Source organism: Apodemus sylvaticus, chromosome 1 (assembly GCF_947179515.1).
Source record: "Apodemus sylvaticus chromosome 1, mApoSyl1.1, whole genome shotgun sequence".
Taxonomy (NCBI): domain Eukaryota; kingdom Metazoa; phylum Chordata; class Mammalia; order Rodentia; family Muridae; genus Apodemus; species Apodemus sylvaticus.
In genome coordinates this window covers 167,763,044-167,773,946 of record NC_067472.1, presented here as the reverse complement: position 1 = coordinate 167,773,946, position 10,903 = coordinate 167,763,044, and the positions used below count along the sequence as shown (strand labels likewise).

Genomic DNA, 10,903 nt, shown 5'->3' with positions numbered 1-10,903 from the left:
GCCTCATACAGAGCCCGAAATACAGTGAGCGCTGATTAAATGGTTGTTACCCCCCCCCAAAAAAAAAGTAGCCTCCAAGAAGATGTATCATTTAAGGACAACAGACATAAGTTGCAAGCAAAAGGAAAGGTGGGCTCACAGGGGATGTGATTGCCTGTGTAAGACCCGCACAAGACCAAGCCAATCAATATTCTAGCGTGGATAAGGAAGGGGTTTATGAGCTCCTACCCCTGACTGGGGAACTAGGGTCAGTCAATGTCTTGGAGCAGGAATGAGTCAGTCTTCTTTTATGGAGTGACTCCGGTGGATGGCCCCACATGCAGGCAGCACAAATTGGAGCCAAGGGGTTATTTAAAAAAGGGGTGGGGGGAATGAAGTTAAGAAGGTAGAAAGATGGGTTGGGTTGACAGTTTCTTAGTTATGGAAGTCCACTTGGACCTTAAGCCCAAATAACAACGTCCTTGTCAATAAACAAAAGAGAGCCAGCACCTCCTGACAGCTAGATGTCAGGTACATGGATTGATAAATTTCCTTTCACATTACCCCTGACAGACTGGCATTATTTAGAAAAAGAAACTAGGGATAGAGAGGTGGCTCAGCAGTTAAGAACACTGACTGCTCTTCCTGAGGTCCTGAGTTCAATTCCCAGCAACCACATGGTGGCTCACAACCTTCTGTAATGAGATCTGATGCCCTCTTCTGGTGTGTCTGAAGACAGCTACAGTGCACATATAATAATAAATAAATCTTAAAAAAAAAAAAAAGAAACTAAGAGAGGTTAAACAATTTGATAAAGGCACATAGCACATGAAGAGCCTGGACTTGAACCAAGGTGTGTTCAGCCCCAAGCCCGGGGTCTAACCACAGAGCCCAGAACATCTTTAAGGAGAACACTTTTAATTCCACATACTATCTCTCACAGCGTCAAAATTCAGCTGTCACTGAGGGTCCAGAAAGGACAGAGTCTTACATAGACCTTAGGGCGTGGAACACAGTTAGGAATCAGGATGGGATGTGGCTTCCCGTCTTCTAAGCTTCTGCCACACCACAAAGGAGGAGACCATCATTCGCCACATGTTCTGGAAGGAGGTAACCAAATCACAAACCCCACACTACCTCGGTATCATTGATCTGTGTCTGTCTTTCTCTCTGTGAGTACACTTGTGTCTGAGTATGTCAGAACTCATCAGCCACATCTTCAGTATATGTTTACATATGGTTGTCTCAATGTTTGCCTTTGTCTTCCATTGTCCCTTGGAGCTTGGCTTGGTACTTCTTTTCTGCTCTATCAAGACCCTTCGCTGGTTAGTTGCATCCATATAGATGTCAGTATTGCTATTACTTACGCCCTTTATCTTAGTCAAAAGCCCAGGAAAGAACTGACTGTGACTGGAAAGTCTAGACTTCGGTCTTTATTTCTGTCTTGAGCACTCGATTGGTATCTAGCATCTTCCAAACACACCCATCTGGCTGACACACATTCATTTCTCTTTAAGAACTTAATCATGATGGTACAGGCCTTCAATCCCTCTTTGTAAGCCAGCCTAGTCTATACAGTGAGTTCCTGGCCAGCCTGGGCTATATAATAAGGCACTGTTCCAGATACAAACAAATAACCCCAACAACCTTATCGACCCACCTGCATACTTCATCTGACTTTGTTGTACTTCTAGTATTTCTTTTCCAGGTCTTCAGAGTAAATGGGAGGTACCAGCAGTGAAGATTCTGAAACCCAGTTAGATGTGCTTGGGAAGTCAGGACCCGGCCTAGAGAGCCAGAACCAAGCAGAGAAGTTAAGAACAGAAAACAATTGGCATCTATTGGGCCAAGTCCAAATTTCTTAATAGAACCTTCAAGGTCCTTCCTGACCTAGCTCCTCTTTGTCCTGCTCCACTTTCTCAATATCTCCTCTCCAGCTCACACAATCAACCTCTCCCTCTGAGTGCTCAGGGCCAAGGTTTGTCTCCAATTCAGTGTGTCTCTTGTACACATCTGACTCCATCTTCTTAGAGAGTTGTATCCATTGCTATTCGTTCAACAAAGGTTAACTTCTTCTAGATTAAGCCCCACCTCCTTCTCCCGTGACAGGCACAGTGAATCACTCTAATGTCTTCTTTTATGTCATGTCTGACATATCTTCACCCCTCAGTTATTATTATCATTTTTTTTCTTGAGGCTGTTGTTGACCTACTGTTCTTGACTTTGTGGGTTCAAGGCAGCCTCCCACGAGTTGTCCGAGCATCTGGGACTACAGGTTTCTGACACCACACCTAGCTTCTTACCTTAATTACTCCAGTTGCCACACCACCTGTCTGTTTACTTGCCTGCTTGTGAACTCCATGAGCTCAGAGGCTGATCTTAATCAATATTTATAACTTCAGTATCTAGATGATAGCTGGTGCATGTAGATTTATTGGTCAAATCAGTCGGTGAATGGGCTCACCTTTCAGACAGCAGATACAGAGGAGATGACAGGGCTGTGTGAGAAGGACCAGATGACAAGTCATGTAGAGTACAGAAAAGAAGAAATGACAGTTTTCATTAAGTCCTACTCTACCCACCCCCCTGTTACCTGGAACAGAGAATCAAGAAAGCCTAGAACAACCTTCCCAAACCACTGAAGAAGAAATTTAAAAATTGAATCAAAATATATTACCCATATGGATAAAATTAGGATAACTTCTTTCTTTGAGGGAAAGCGCGGTTTTAATGTCTGTGTCAGACAAGGCTCAGCAGCCTTTAATTGAAGAGGATCAATTACTACCTGTAGAGATGTGGGCAGATTAACCAAACTGTTGCTAATATCTGGTTTCCTTTCCCCTCTTGGAGTTATGGAATCCACAATAAAATGGATTTGCTCACTGAACAGTGGAGATTTTTATTCTTGGCCAAGAATAGAAATGGAAGATAAATTTGCAAAGTAGCTGCTCTAATGGCTAATCAGGAAGTTATAACCCTCGGTAAAAGAAACATGGGAGGGATAGGCTAATGAAGGACAGAAAGAGTCCTGTCTTTTCTGGGGATGAATAGAAAATTTCTGAGAATTCAGATGCCCCTACTTTTGTTTGGTAGATGGTTCTTTCTGGTCACCTGTTGTGGTGCTGAGAGGTGTCATTTAGCACACTATTGTAGGATTGTAAGGAAGTCAGAAGTCATGGGGCAGTCATCTAGTATAGACCTTAAACCTGATGGTTAGTTGGCCACCCGAAGAGGCCAGAAGTCCTTGGGCATCCTGCCCTCAAAGATAAGGTTAGGGCAGGGCAGAAATTCAGTGAGTTCAAGCAGACAGAGTAAGACGAAGATTAGGTAACAAAATCAGCTACTGGTTCAGAGACACACTGCCAAAGCCCGAGGTTTTCGAAAGAGAGTGTGAGGTTAGCCAGGGAGGAGATAGTTTCTAGAGATGCCAGATTCTTGGCCTGGTCAAGTGGGCTTTGTCCTGGTTTTCCTCCCACCTGACAGGCTCTCAGCTGAATTCAGCCAGAAGTGGGAGTCCTGGGAAGCACTGTATTTCCAGGGAGACCGGGCTTGGGCTCCCAGGGCAGAGGGAAGGGCTGAGGATATATCTGGATTGCGTATGGTGACACACATTCAGTCTCAACAGTTGGGAGGCAGAGGCAGCTGATCTCTATGAGTTTAATGCCAGCCGATTTACATAGAGTTCCAGGTTACACAGAGCCATACTGTGAGACTTCGTCTCAAAACAAAAACAACAAACAACTCTAAATGGGCACCAGGACAGTCTTAGAAGCAGCATGGAGGAGAGATGCTATGGTTTTTGTGGGCCACCTATTTATGTAATTACTTTTGCCTGCTGGCAGTAAAATCCTGTGAATAATATTTCTAGGTCTTATATCTTTTGTATCTTTGGGTATTTGTATATGAAGCTTACGACAATTGGTGAATTCGTAGGGCTAAGGTAGGACATTAACTCCCCCACACTTTCTTCTGTGTGACAGAACCCTGACTGTCTTGGATTCACTTTGTAGACCAGGTTGGCCTCAAACTCGAGACCCACCTCCTTCTGCCTCCTGAGTGCTGGGGTTAGAGGTGTGTACCACTATGCCCAACAACATGTTTTTAAAAAGACTTCTCCAGTAATTTTGGCTGGCCCCAGTTTTTTGAGAACAGCTAATAAGGTTTACAATCTCAGGGGCTGGAGAGATGGCTTGGTGGGTAAAAGCACATATTCCTCTTGCAGAGGACCTGGGTTCTGTTCCCAGCAGGGCTGCCATTTCAGACAGTTCACAGATGCTTGTAATACCGCATCTGTCCAGGGAGTTCTGACAACTCTGACCTCAGCTACACTCGATCTCCCCCCCCCCCATCATAACCCCATCTTTATAATTAGGCCAACTAGGGTCCAGAGAAACAAAAATGCTTGGCTTGATGCCTCCCGTAAGTGACATGGGAGGGTTTGTCAATGTATGTGGTGATTTTATAACCTGTTGATGGGAAACCAAGGCTCCAAAGATGGAGTAACATATGCCCAATTCTACCACCAATAAGTCCCAGGCAAGGAGGGCCCAAGTCCGTATTGCTTTCAGTTCAATATTCTTTCCGAGCAACACATTTGGTGATTGTATGTATGACAAAGCCTTGGGGACAGCCGTTCTCATCTCTCATGTGGATAATGTAGGTGAGAAGCTCCTAACTAGAAAAAAAAAAAAAAGGAGTGTCCCTAGAGATTAGGCAAGTGACTCCCCCGCCCCCAAACCTTGACTTTCATCCTTTTTTTGGATGCCATTTTGGAATTTTAGGTTGTCAATACTGTCACTAGGAAAAGGGATGTCCCTCTCTGAGGGGATGTCAAGTGGGTAGTTTAGGGACCAGGAAGGCTAGGAAAGGTCCTGGAGGAAGGACATGAAAAGAATGACCCTAGGAAGGGCTCACTGGAGAGTTTAATATGTCTCTCCCTGGCCAGCACGGAGGCTAGGGTCCAGCATATGGCCCTGTATCCCCATCTCAGGAAGTGGTCAGTGTTCTCCTTCCCAACAGCTGACACCACAGTTAAAGCTCGGGGGATATTACACCACATTCCTACCCTTTCGGATGTATTTGGAAACCTGCATTTCCATGTAGCCTGCTAGATAGACTTATACGTCCTGAAACCAGGTACCTTTCCCCTTCTTCATGCTACACAGCTCCTCTGGATTGAGCAGAGCCTTAGAGGTCACCTATGCATTTGACAGCTGAGGAAATCTAGGCTAGAGAGGCAAAGGCTATGGAAATAGCAAATACAGCTGCATTGCAGTCCATTTGATTCCTTGCCAATCCATCAAATTCTGAACACATACTTCTAAACATGCCCCAACCCACTAAGTATTATAACCATTACATTGTATTTCATGTAGTCAGTTTACACTCCTTTGGGTACTTTGGTCACTGTTGTTGCAGCTGTGAGGGGTGTGTCATCAAAGGTAACCTAGTGCCTGTAATTTGTTTACTCGTTGCTGTTATGGGGTCCACATACAGGCTGCTGCTTGCTTTCACCCTTGTCTTTCGTGCGTGGTAAGTGAAGGATGATGGTCAACCCACAGCTTCCTTTCAGTAGCTTTATTTGTTCAGTGCACAAGTGTCCATGCGTGCTAAATGCTACTACAAGTCTATGTTGTACATTGTGTGCCTGGATACATATCTCTCTTACCATACCGAAGGTTCAGTGTCTGTTGACCCTCCCGTGTCCATTGGGAGGTGTGACTACATTGTCAAAGCCATCTCTTAAAGGAATTGTGTCCGCTGAGATGGTATGTTTAAAGGCTGACGAGAATCTGCCTTTGCTTTTTGTTCCCGGTGTTAAGAGAAGATGCATCTAGCTTGTTTCTTAGCCAAGCTGGCTACCCAACCTTGGGGGTCGCCTTCACGTTCCGGGATGCCCTGGCACGCCTCCCAAAGAAGGCGTGGCCTTGAGGACACGCCCACGCCCGGGGGTGGGAGGGTCCCGTTTTCAGCACAGAAACAGAAGGAGCCGGGCGGGCGCCGCCAACCGGGCTCCGCCCACACGAAGCTCCGGCCCATTCATTGGCTGGGTCTGTGGTGACGTCGTCGGGTTCACAGACAGTACTCGGAGCGCCCGGCGCGCGGGAGGTGTTGTGCTTCACCCCAGCTTTGTTCAGTCGTCTGCTCACCTGGCTCTGGGTGCGTCCTGGCGGTGCAACCCGGAGCGGGTGCCAGCAGCCGCCGCCGCCGCCGCCATGGTGTCCCCGGTCACTGTGGTGAGTGCGCGAGCGCGCGAGCCTGCGACCAAGCCCCCGGGGCCTGGGGACAAGGCAGCGGCGAGCCGGGCGGCCGAGGGGGGCGGAGGAAGCTGCAGTCCCCTCCGGGGAAGCGGCGGCTGTCACGGTCTTTTGCTCCTCACTCTCGTAGCGCCCCTCCTCCGCGCGGCCCCCTGTCTGCCCGCGGGAGGGAGGAAAACATTGTACACGTGACTCGGAAGCGTGACTCTGTTGATCCAAGAGTGTCTGGAGCGGGTCTGCGGGTCTTGGCCTGGGACTGGATGCCGCAGGCCGTATGGTTCTGCGTGGTGCGCCCTCAGGGAAGCATTTGACAGGGTGTGTGTGTGTGGGGGGGGGCGGGTGCAGACTTCCTGGGAATCTTGCCCCAAGTTGGTTTCCTCTTAGCTTTGTAGGTGCAGGAGGTGACGCCTCTGTCTTAGCAACGCTGTTTAGGCGATAGATGAAGGTGGATCTCACTCTCTATTGGCTTGACCTCCTTTTCAGACTTTTCTCAACTCCAACCTTTGAATTGTCTCTTCACACTTCTAAGGCTGGCTTCTCTGACTGTCATGATTTCGCCACTTACTGCCAGTTTCTTCTAGGAAATATGGGCCTGGGGAGTGGAGGGAGTAGAGAGCAAAGATGATGTTTCTGAAGGCTGACAGGTGGAGCTGGGCATCCTCCCTTTGGCCATGCCCTCACCCGGACTATCGCTGATAAGGGAATTTCCATGGGAAGGGAGTGTCAACTCTGCCCCCATCTCTAACCTTTGGAAAAACAAGAGCAAGCTTGTACTCTGGACCCGCTGTCTGTCTCTTCCCTACCCTTTCCCTAGTTGCATCAGGTACCTGGTAGCCAGGGAATCTAAGTGTGTCTCCTCAGAGCCCTGTGTGGACTGGCTTGCTCTCACAGCCAGAGGGTCTATAGGGAACCCCAGCTGCTCCAGTTCACGCTCAGAAACCCTGAACTAGCAACCCAGGGGAAGGAGCTTCAGGAGACCACAGAACATCTGCAGGCTCTCCTCCCCCAGCTCAGCCTGTGCTTGCAGTGGCCTTGAGTAAAACCTTTCTTTAGCTGCCCTCCCCCTAATCCAGCTGAGACCCAGTCAGCTGGCCAACTTCCCCCCTCTCAGTTCCCCATCTCCTCCCAGCCTGTCTGCTGGCTCCGGATCAGAAGCCCTCCCCACCCCCTTCCTGTCTCTGGTGCCTCAAGTTGCTCTTGTTCTCTGGGAAAGAAATGGCCAACACCCCCTTTTCCTAGCCCTGGAAATCTTTGGCGATTCAAGGGCTGTTTATTCCTCCCAACACAGATCTATTTCTCTTCCCAGCATCCCTAGCACCTCTCTTTGTCCTTGATGCCACCTTTAGTCTAAGACAGGTAGAGTGGAAGGTCAGGGGGCAGACTGGGTAGGACAGAAAGCCTGTGGGTTGGAGGGACTATCACTCCTCCATTCCCACACTCACCTGGTGTTGCCAGGGCCCTAAGCCTGAGTCCTGCCTCTAAAGCTTGGATCATGAGTTGGTCAGTCAGTGCATTTCTGTGGTTTCCCTCTGACCTTACTCCAGTTCTACACAGCCGGGAGCTCCAGATGACAGGGAGAGGTGGTGAGGGGCTCTTGTCGGCGGCGTAGGAGGAGAAAGGCAGAAGGGAACAACGCTAGGCTTCAGAAGGGAATATCCTAATCGGCACGGTTGGTCCAGTGAGTGACGACTCTGGCCAGGTTCCAGGACCTAGAGCGGACCAGTGTGACAGGACAGTGGAGCCCTTGCCTGTCCTGGTAAAACAAGCCTCAGGGTGATAATGGCTTTCACGTCCCGCTGGCTGCTTGGAGCCAGACAGCCTAGGTTTCTCTGTCACAACTCTTTGTTCTCAGTGGTATAGGGCTGGGGTATGCACTACAGTCTTGGGAAAAGGTGTAAGATTTTAGATCCCGCTGTGGCTGTGGGCTTTCGCGCCCCCCCCCCACCCCCGACCTCGGAGTATTGTCCTTGTTCTGTCTCCTCCAGGTGAAGAGTGAAGGACCCAAACTGGTGCCCTTCTTCAAGGCCACCTGTGTGTATTTTGTGCTCTGGCTGCCCTCGTCCAGCCCGTCTTGGGTCAGCGCCCTCATCAAGTGCCTGCCCATCTTCTGCCTCTGGCTTTTTCTTCTGGCCCATGGCGTTCGATTCCTGCTGGCCCACCCCAGTGCCTCCCTCATCTTTGTGGGACTCGTCTTCTCTGCTGTGGGGGATGCCTTCCTCATCTGGCAGGACCACGGATACTTTGAACATGGTCAGTAGTGACAGGAATTGTCTGGGCGGGTACCTGGGGCTGGAGAAAAAAAGGGTCCAGGGGTTGGAGAAGGTGAGGGACAAGGCTTTGGAAGAGGGGACAGGGAGTTGGAGAGTTTCTGAGACTGGGTACTTTGGTCTTCTGTTAGAAGAGGACCAGTTCTTTAAGGGAGAGTGTGAGTTTAAAGCTCTAGCCCTTCTTACTACCTCTTAGTCCCAGAGCAAAGCTGCAGGGTTATCTCTAGCACTCAAGCACTCAAGTACTCTTTAGTTATGAACCTTCCTTTAGCATTCTATTTTTTTTCTTAAAGATTTATTTATTATTATGTGTATGCACACTAGCCGTCTTCAGAAGACGGCGTCAGATCCCATTACAGATGGTCGTGAGTCACCATGTGGTTGCTGAGATTTGAACTCGGGACCTTTGGAAGAGCAGTCCGTGTCCTTAACCGCTGAGCGGTCCCTCCCGCCCTCCTTTAGCTTTCGTTATCCTCTCTCCCTTTCAGGTCTCCTGATGTTTGCTGTGGCACACATACTCTATGCCTCAGCCTTTGGCATGCGGCCACTGGCTCTGCGGACCGGCCTGGTGATTGGAGTGCTGTCAGGCCTGTGCTATGCCCTGCTCTACCCGGGCCTGTCAGGTGCTTTCACCTACCTGGTGGGGGTCTATGTGGCCCTCATCAGCTTCATGGGCTGGAGAGCTGTGGCAGGGCTGCGGCTGGTTGGGGCAGCCTGGCGGTGGACGGAGCTGGCGGCGGGCGGTGGCGCGCTGCTTTTCATCCTCTCCGACCTGACCATCGCTCTCAACAAGTTCTGCTTCCCCGTGCCCTACTCTCGGGCGCTTATCATGTCCACTTACTATGCCGCTCAGATGCTCATTGCCCTGTCAGCCGTCGAGAGCCGAGAGCCAGTGGAAGACCACAGACTGAGCAAGGCCAACTGAAGGAACTGGGGGGGTCTGCTCACGTTCTCCTGGGACTGGGGCCCAGACTTTGGGGGCTGAGCAGGAGCTGGATCAGCAAGGCAGCTTCTGGGAAAGTGGCAGGCTTGAAGGGGGTATGCTGAAGGGGGCTCCCAGGCAGGCTGGTAGTCCAGGATGACCCAGAGAGCTCAGAGAGGCAGCCTCGTCTCCCTCACCTGAGTCAGAGGTAGACATCTCCTCACCCCATCAGGACCATCAAAGTCCTCCTGGAAGGTGATGGTGCTTTTTGACCCCTCTCTTTTTACTAGATGCAAGAGCGTGACTATCTCTTACCTTCAGGACCAATGGCAATGCCAGGCCACCCTGCCCCCATTCCCACCTTTTCTCTTCCAAGATGACCCACGAACGAGCAGGCTTGAAAAACTCCATTCCCAGGCTCCCGAGTTGGGAAGACTGGTTGATGGGTGGAGTCTTGTTTTCTGTGTCCAGCCTTTACTTCCACAGTCTTTTAAGTGGTGGATGGATGTCTGCCCATGAGCAGAAGTAGAGGGACATGGTTGGCCTGGAAGCTGGAGGGTACCAAGGTTTCGGATTGGTCCTTGTTCTCTCCAGGCCGCTCAGGCCTCCTACCATCACCCTTAGTCTCTGTCCCCAGGGCTAGGGTGGACCATGCCAAAGGAAGGGGCTAGTCTCCAACTGTATGTCTTTGTCCTGCTGTCTGCAAAAGACTTAAAGTGGCAGGCCTCAGAGAGCTCCTGAGGGGTGCTTAACCTGGCTCAGAGCCGGGGCCCTCCCCTAGCACAGCAACAACGCTTTCTTCCTGCTCTGGGAGTGAGTTCTAAAGGACACTTTAGGGTCTTAGACCCGAGGCACAGTCAATGCAAGGGGGGCAAGGATGGGGCAACTCCATCCTCGACTGCCCGTGTGAAAAAAATAAAATAAATACAATGAAAACCCAAGGGACGTTGGCTTCCTGACTGGTCTGCCTGTGTGGCACGTGCCTGTCTCAGACAGGGGGTGGAGGCATGGTGCCAGGAGCCCTGGTTGTCCTCACAGCCTGGGTCAGAGTCATCTTGGCTCAGGCATCTTGGCACTAGGCTGGCTCCCTGGCTGTGCTGACACTTGTACTTGTTTCAGTGGGTCTCACTTCCCTGGTGATGTGTGTGTGTGTGTGTTTTAATTGTGTGGTTGTGTGATTATAGTCGGGAGGGGGAGGGTAGGGGAAGAGCAGTGTTTTGCCAGTATTCTGCATTTGTCCTTGACATAGTCCCCAGTGTATGGGTGCCCAGCAGTCTTGGTTGCCCTTAGCTCTGCAGGGTCTTTGGTGCTGCATTACCCATCCACCCCAGCCCAGACCTGCTGCTTCTCTGTTTTGTTTGTTTGTTTGTTTGTTTGTTTTGGTTTTTTGAGACAGGGTTTCTCTGTGTGGTCCTGGCTGTCCTGGAACTCACTCTGTAGACCAGGCTGGCCTCGAACTCAGAAATCCGCCTGTCTCT

The 10,903-nt window shown here is 50.2% G+C and overlaps 1 protein-coding gene across 1 annotated transcript; it reads left to right on the top strand.

Annotated features, from left to right (window-relative positions):
- The first annotated feature begins 6,042 nt into the window (after positions 1-6,042).
- On the top strand, positions 6,043-10,366 carry Tmem86a (transmembrane protein 86A). The gene is made up of 3 exons (XM_052162191.1): positions 6,043-6,215; positions 8,222-8,486; positions 8,992-10,366. Exons 1-3 carry the CDS (start codon positions 6,195-6,197, stop codon positions 9,426-9,428), a joined length of 723 nt encoding a protein of 240 aa, XP_052018151.1. The 5' UTR covers positions 6,043-6,194; the 3' UTR covers positions 9,429-10,366.
- Positions 10,367-10,903: the final 537 nt, after the last annotated feature.

Coding starts and splice junctions, on each gene's coding strand:
- Tmem86a (XM_052162191.1), top strand. CDS start 6,195: ATGGTGTCCCCGGTCACTGTG. Junction 6,216..8,221: donor TGGTGTCCCCGGTCACTGTG/GTGAGTGCGCGA, acceptor TGTCTCCTCCAG/GTGAAGAGTGAAGGACCCAA. Junction 8,487..8,991: donor CCACGGATACTTTGAACATG/GTCAGTAGTGAC, acceptor TCTCCCTTTCAG/GTCTCCTGATGTTTGCTGTG.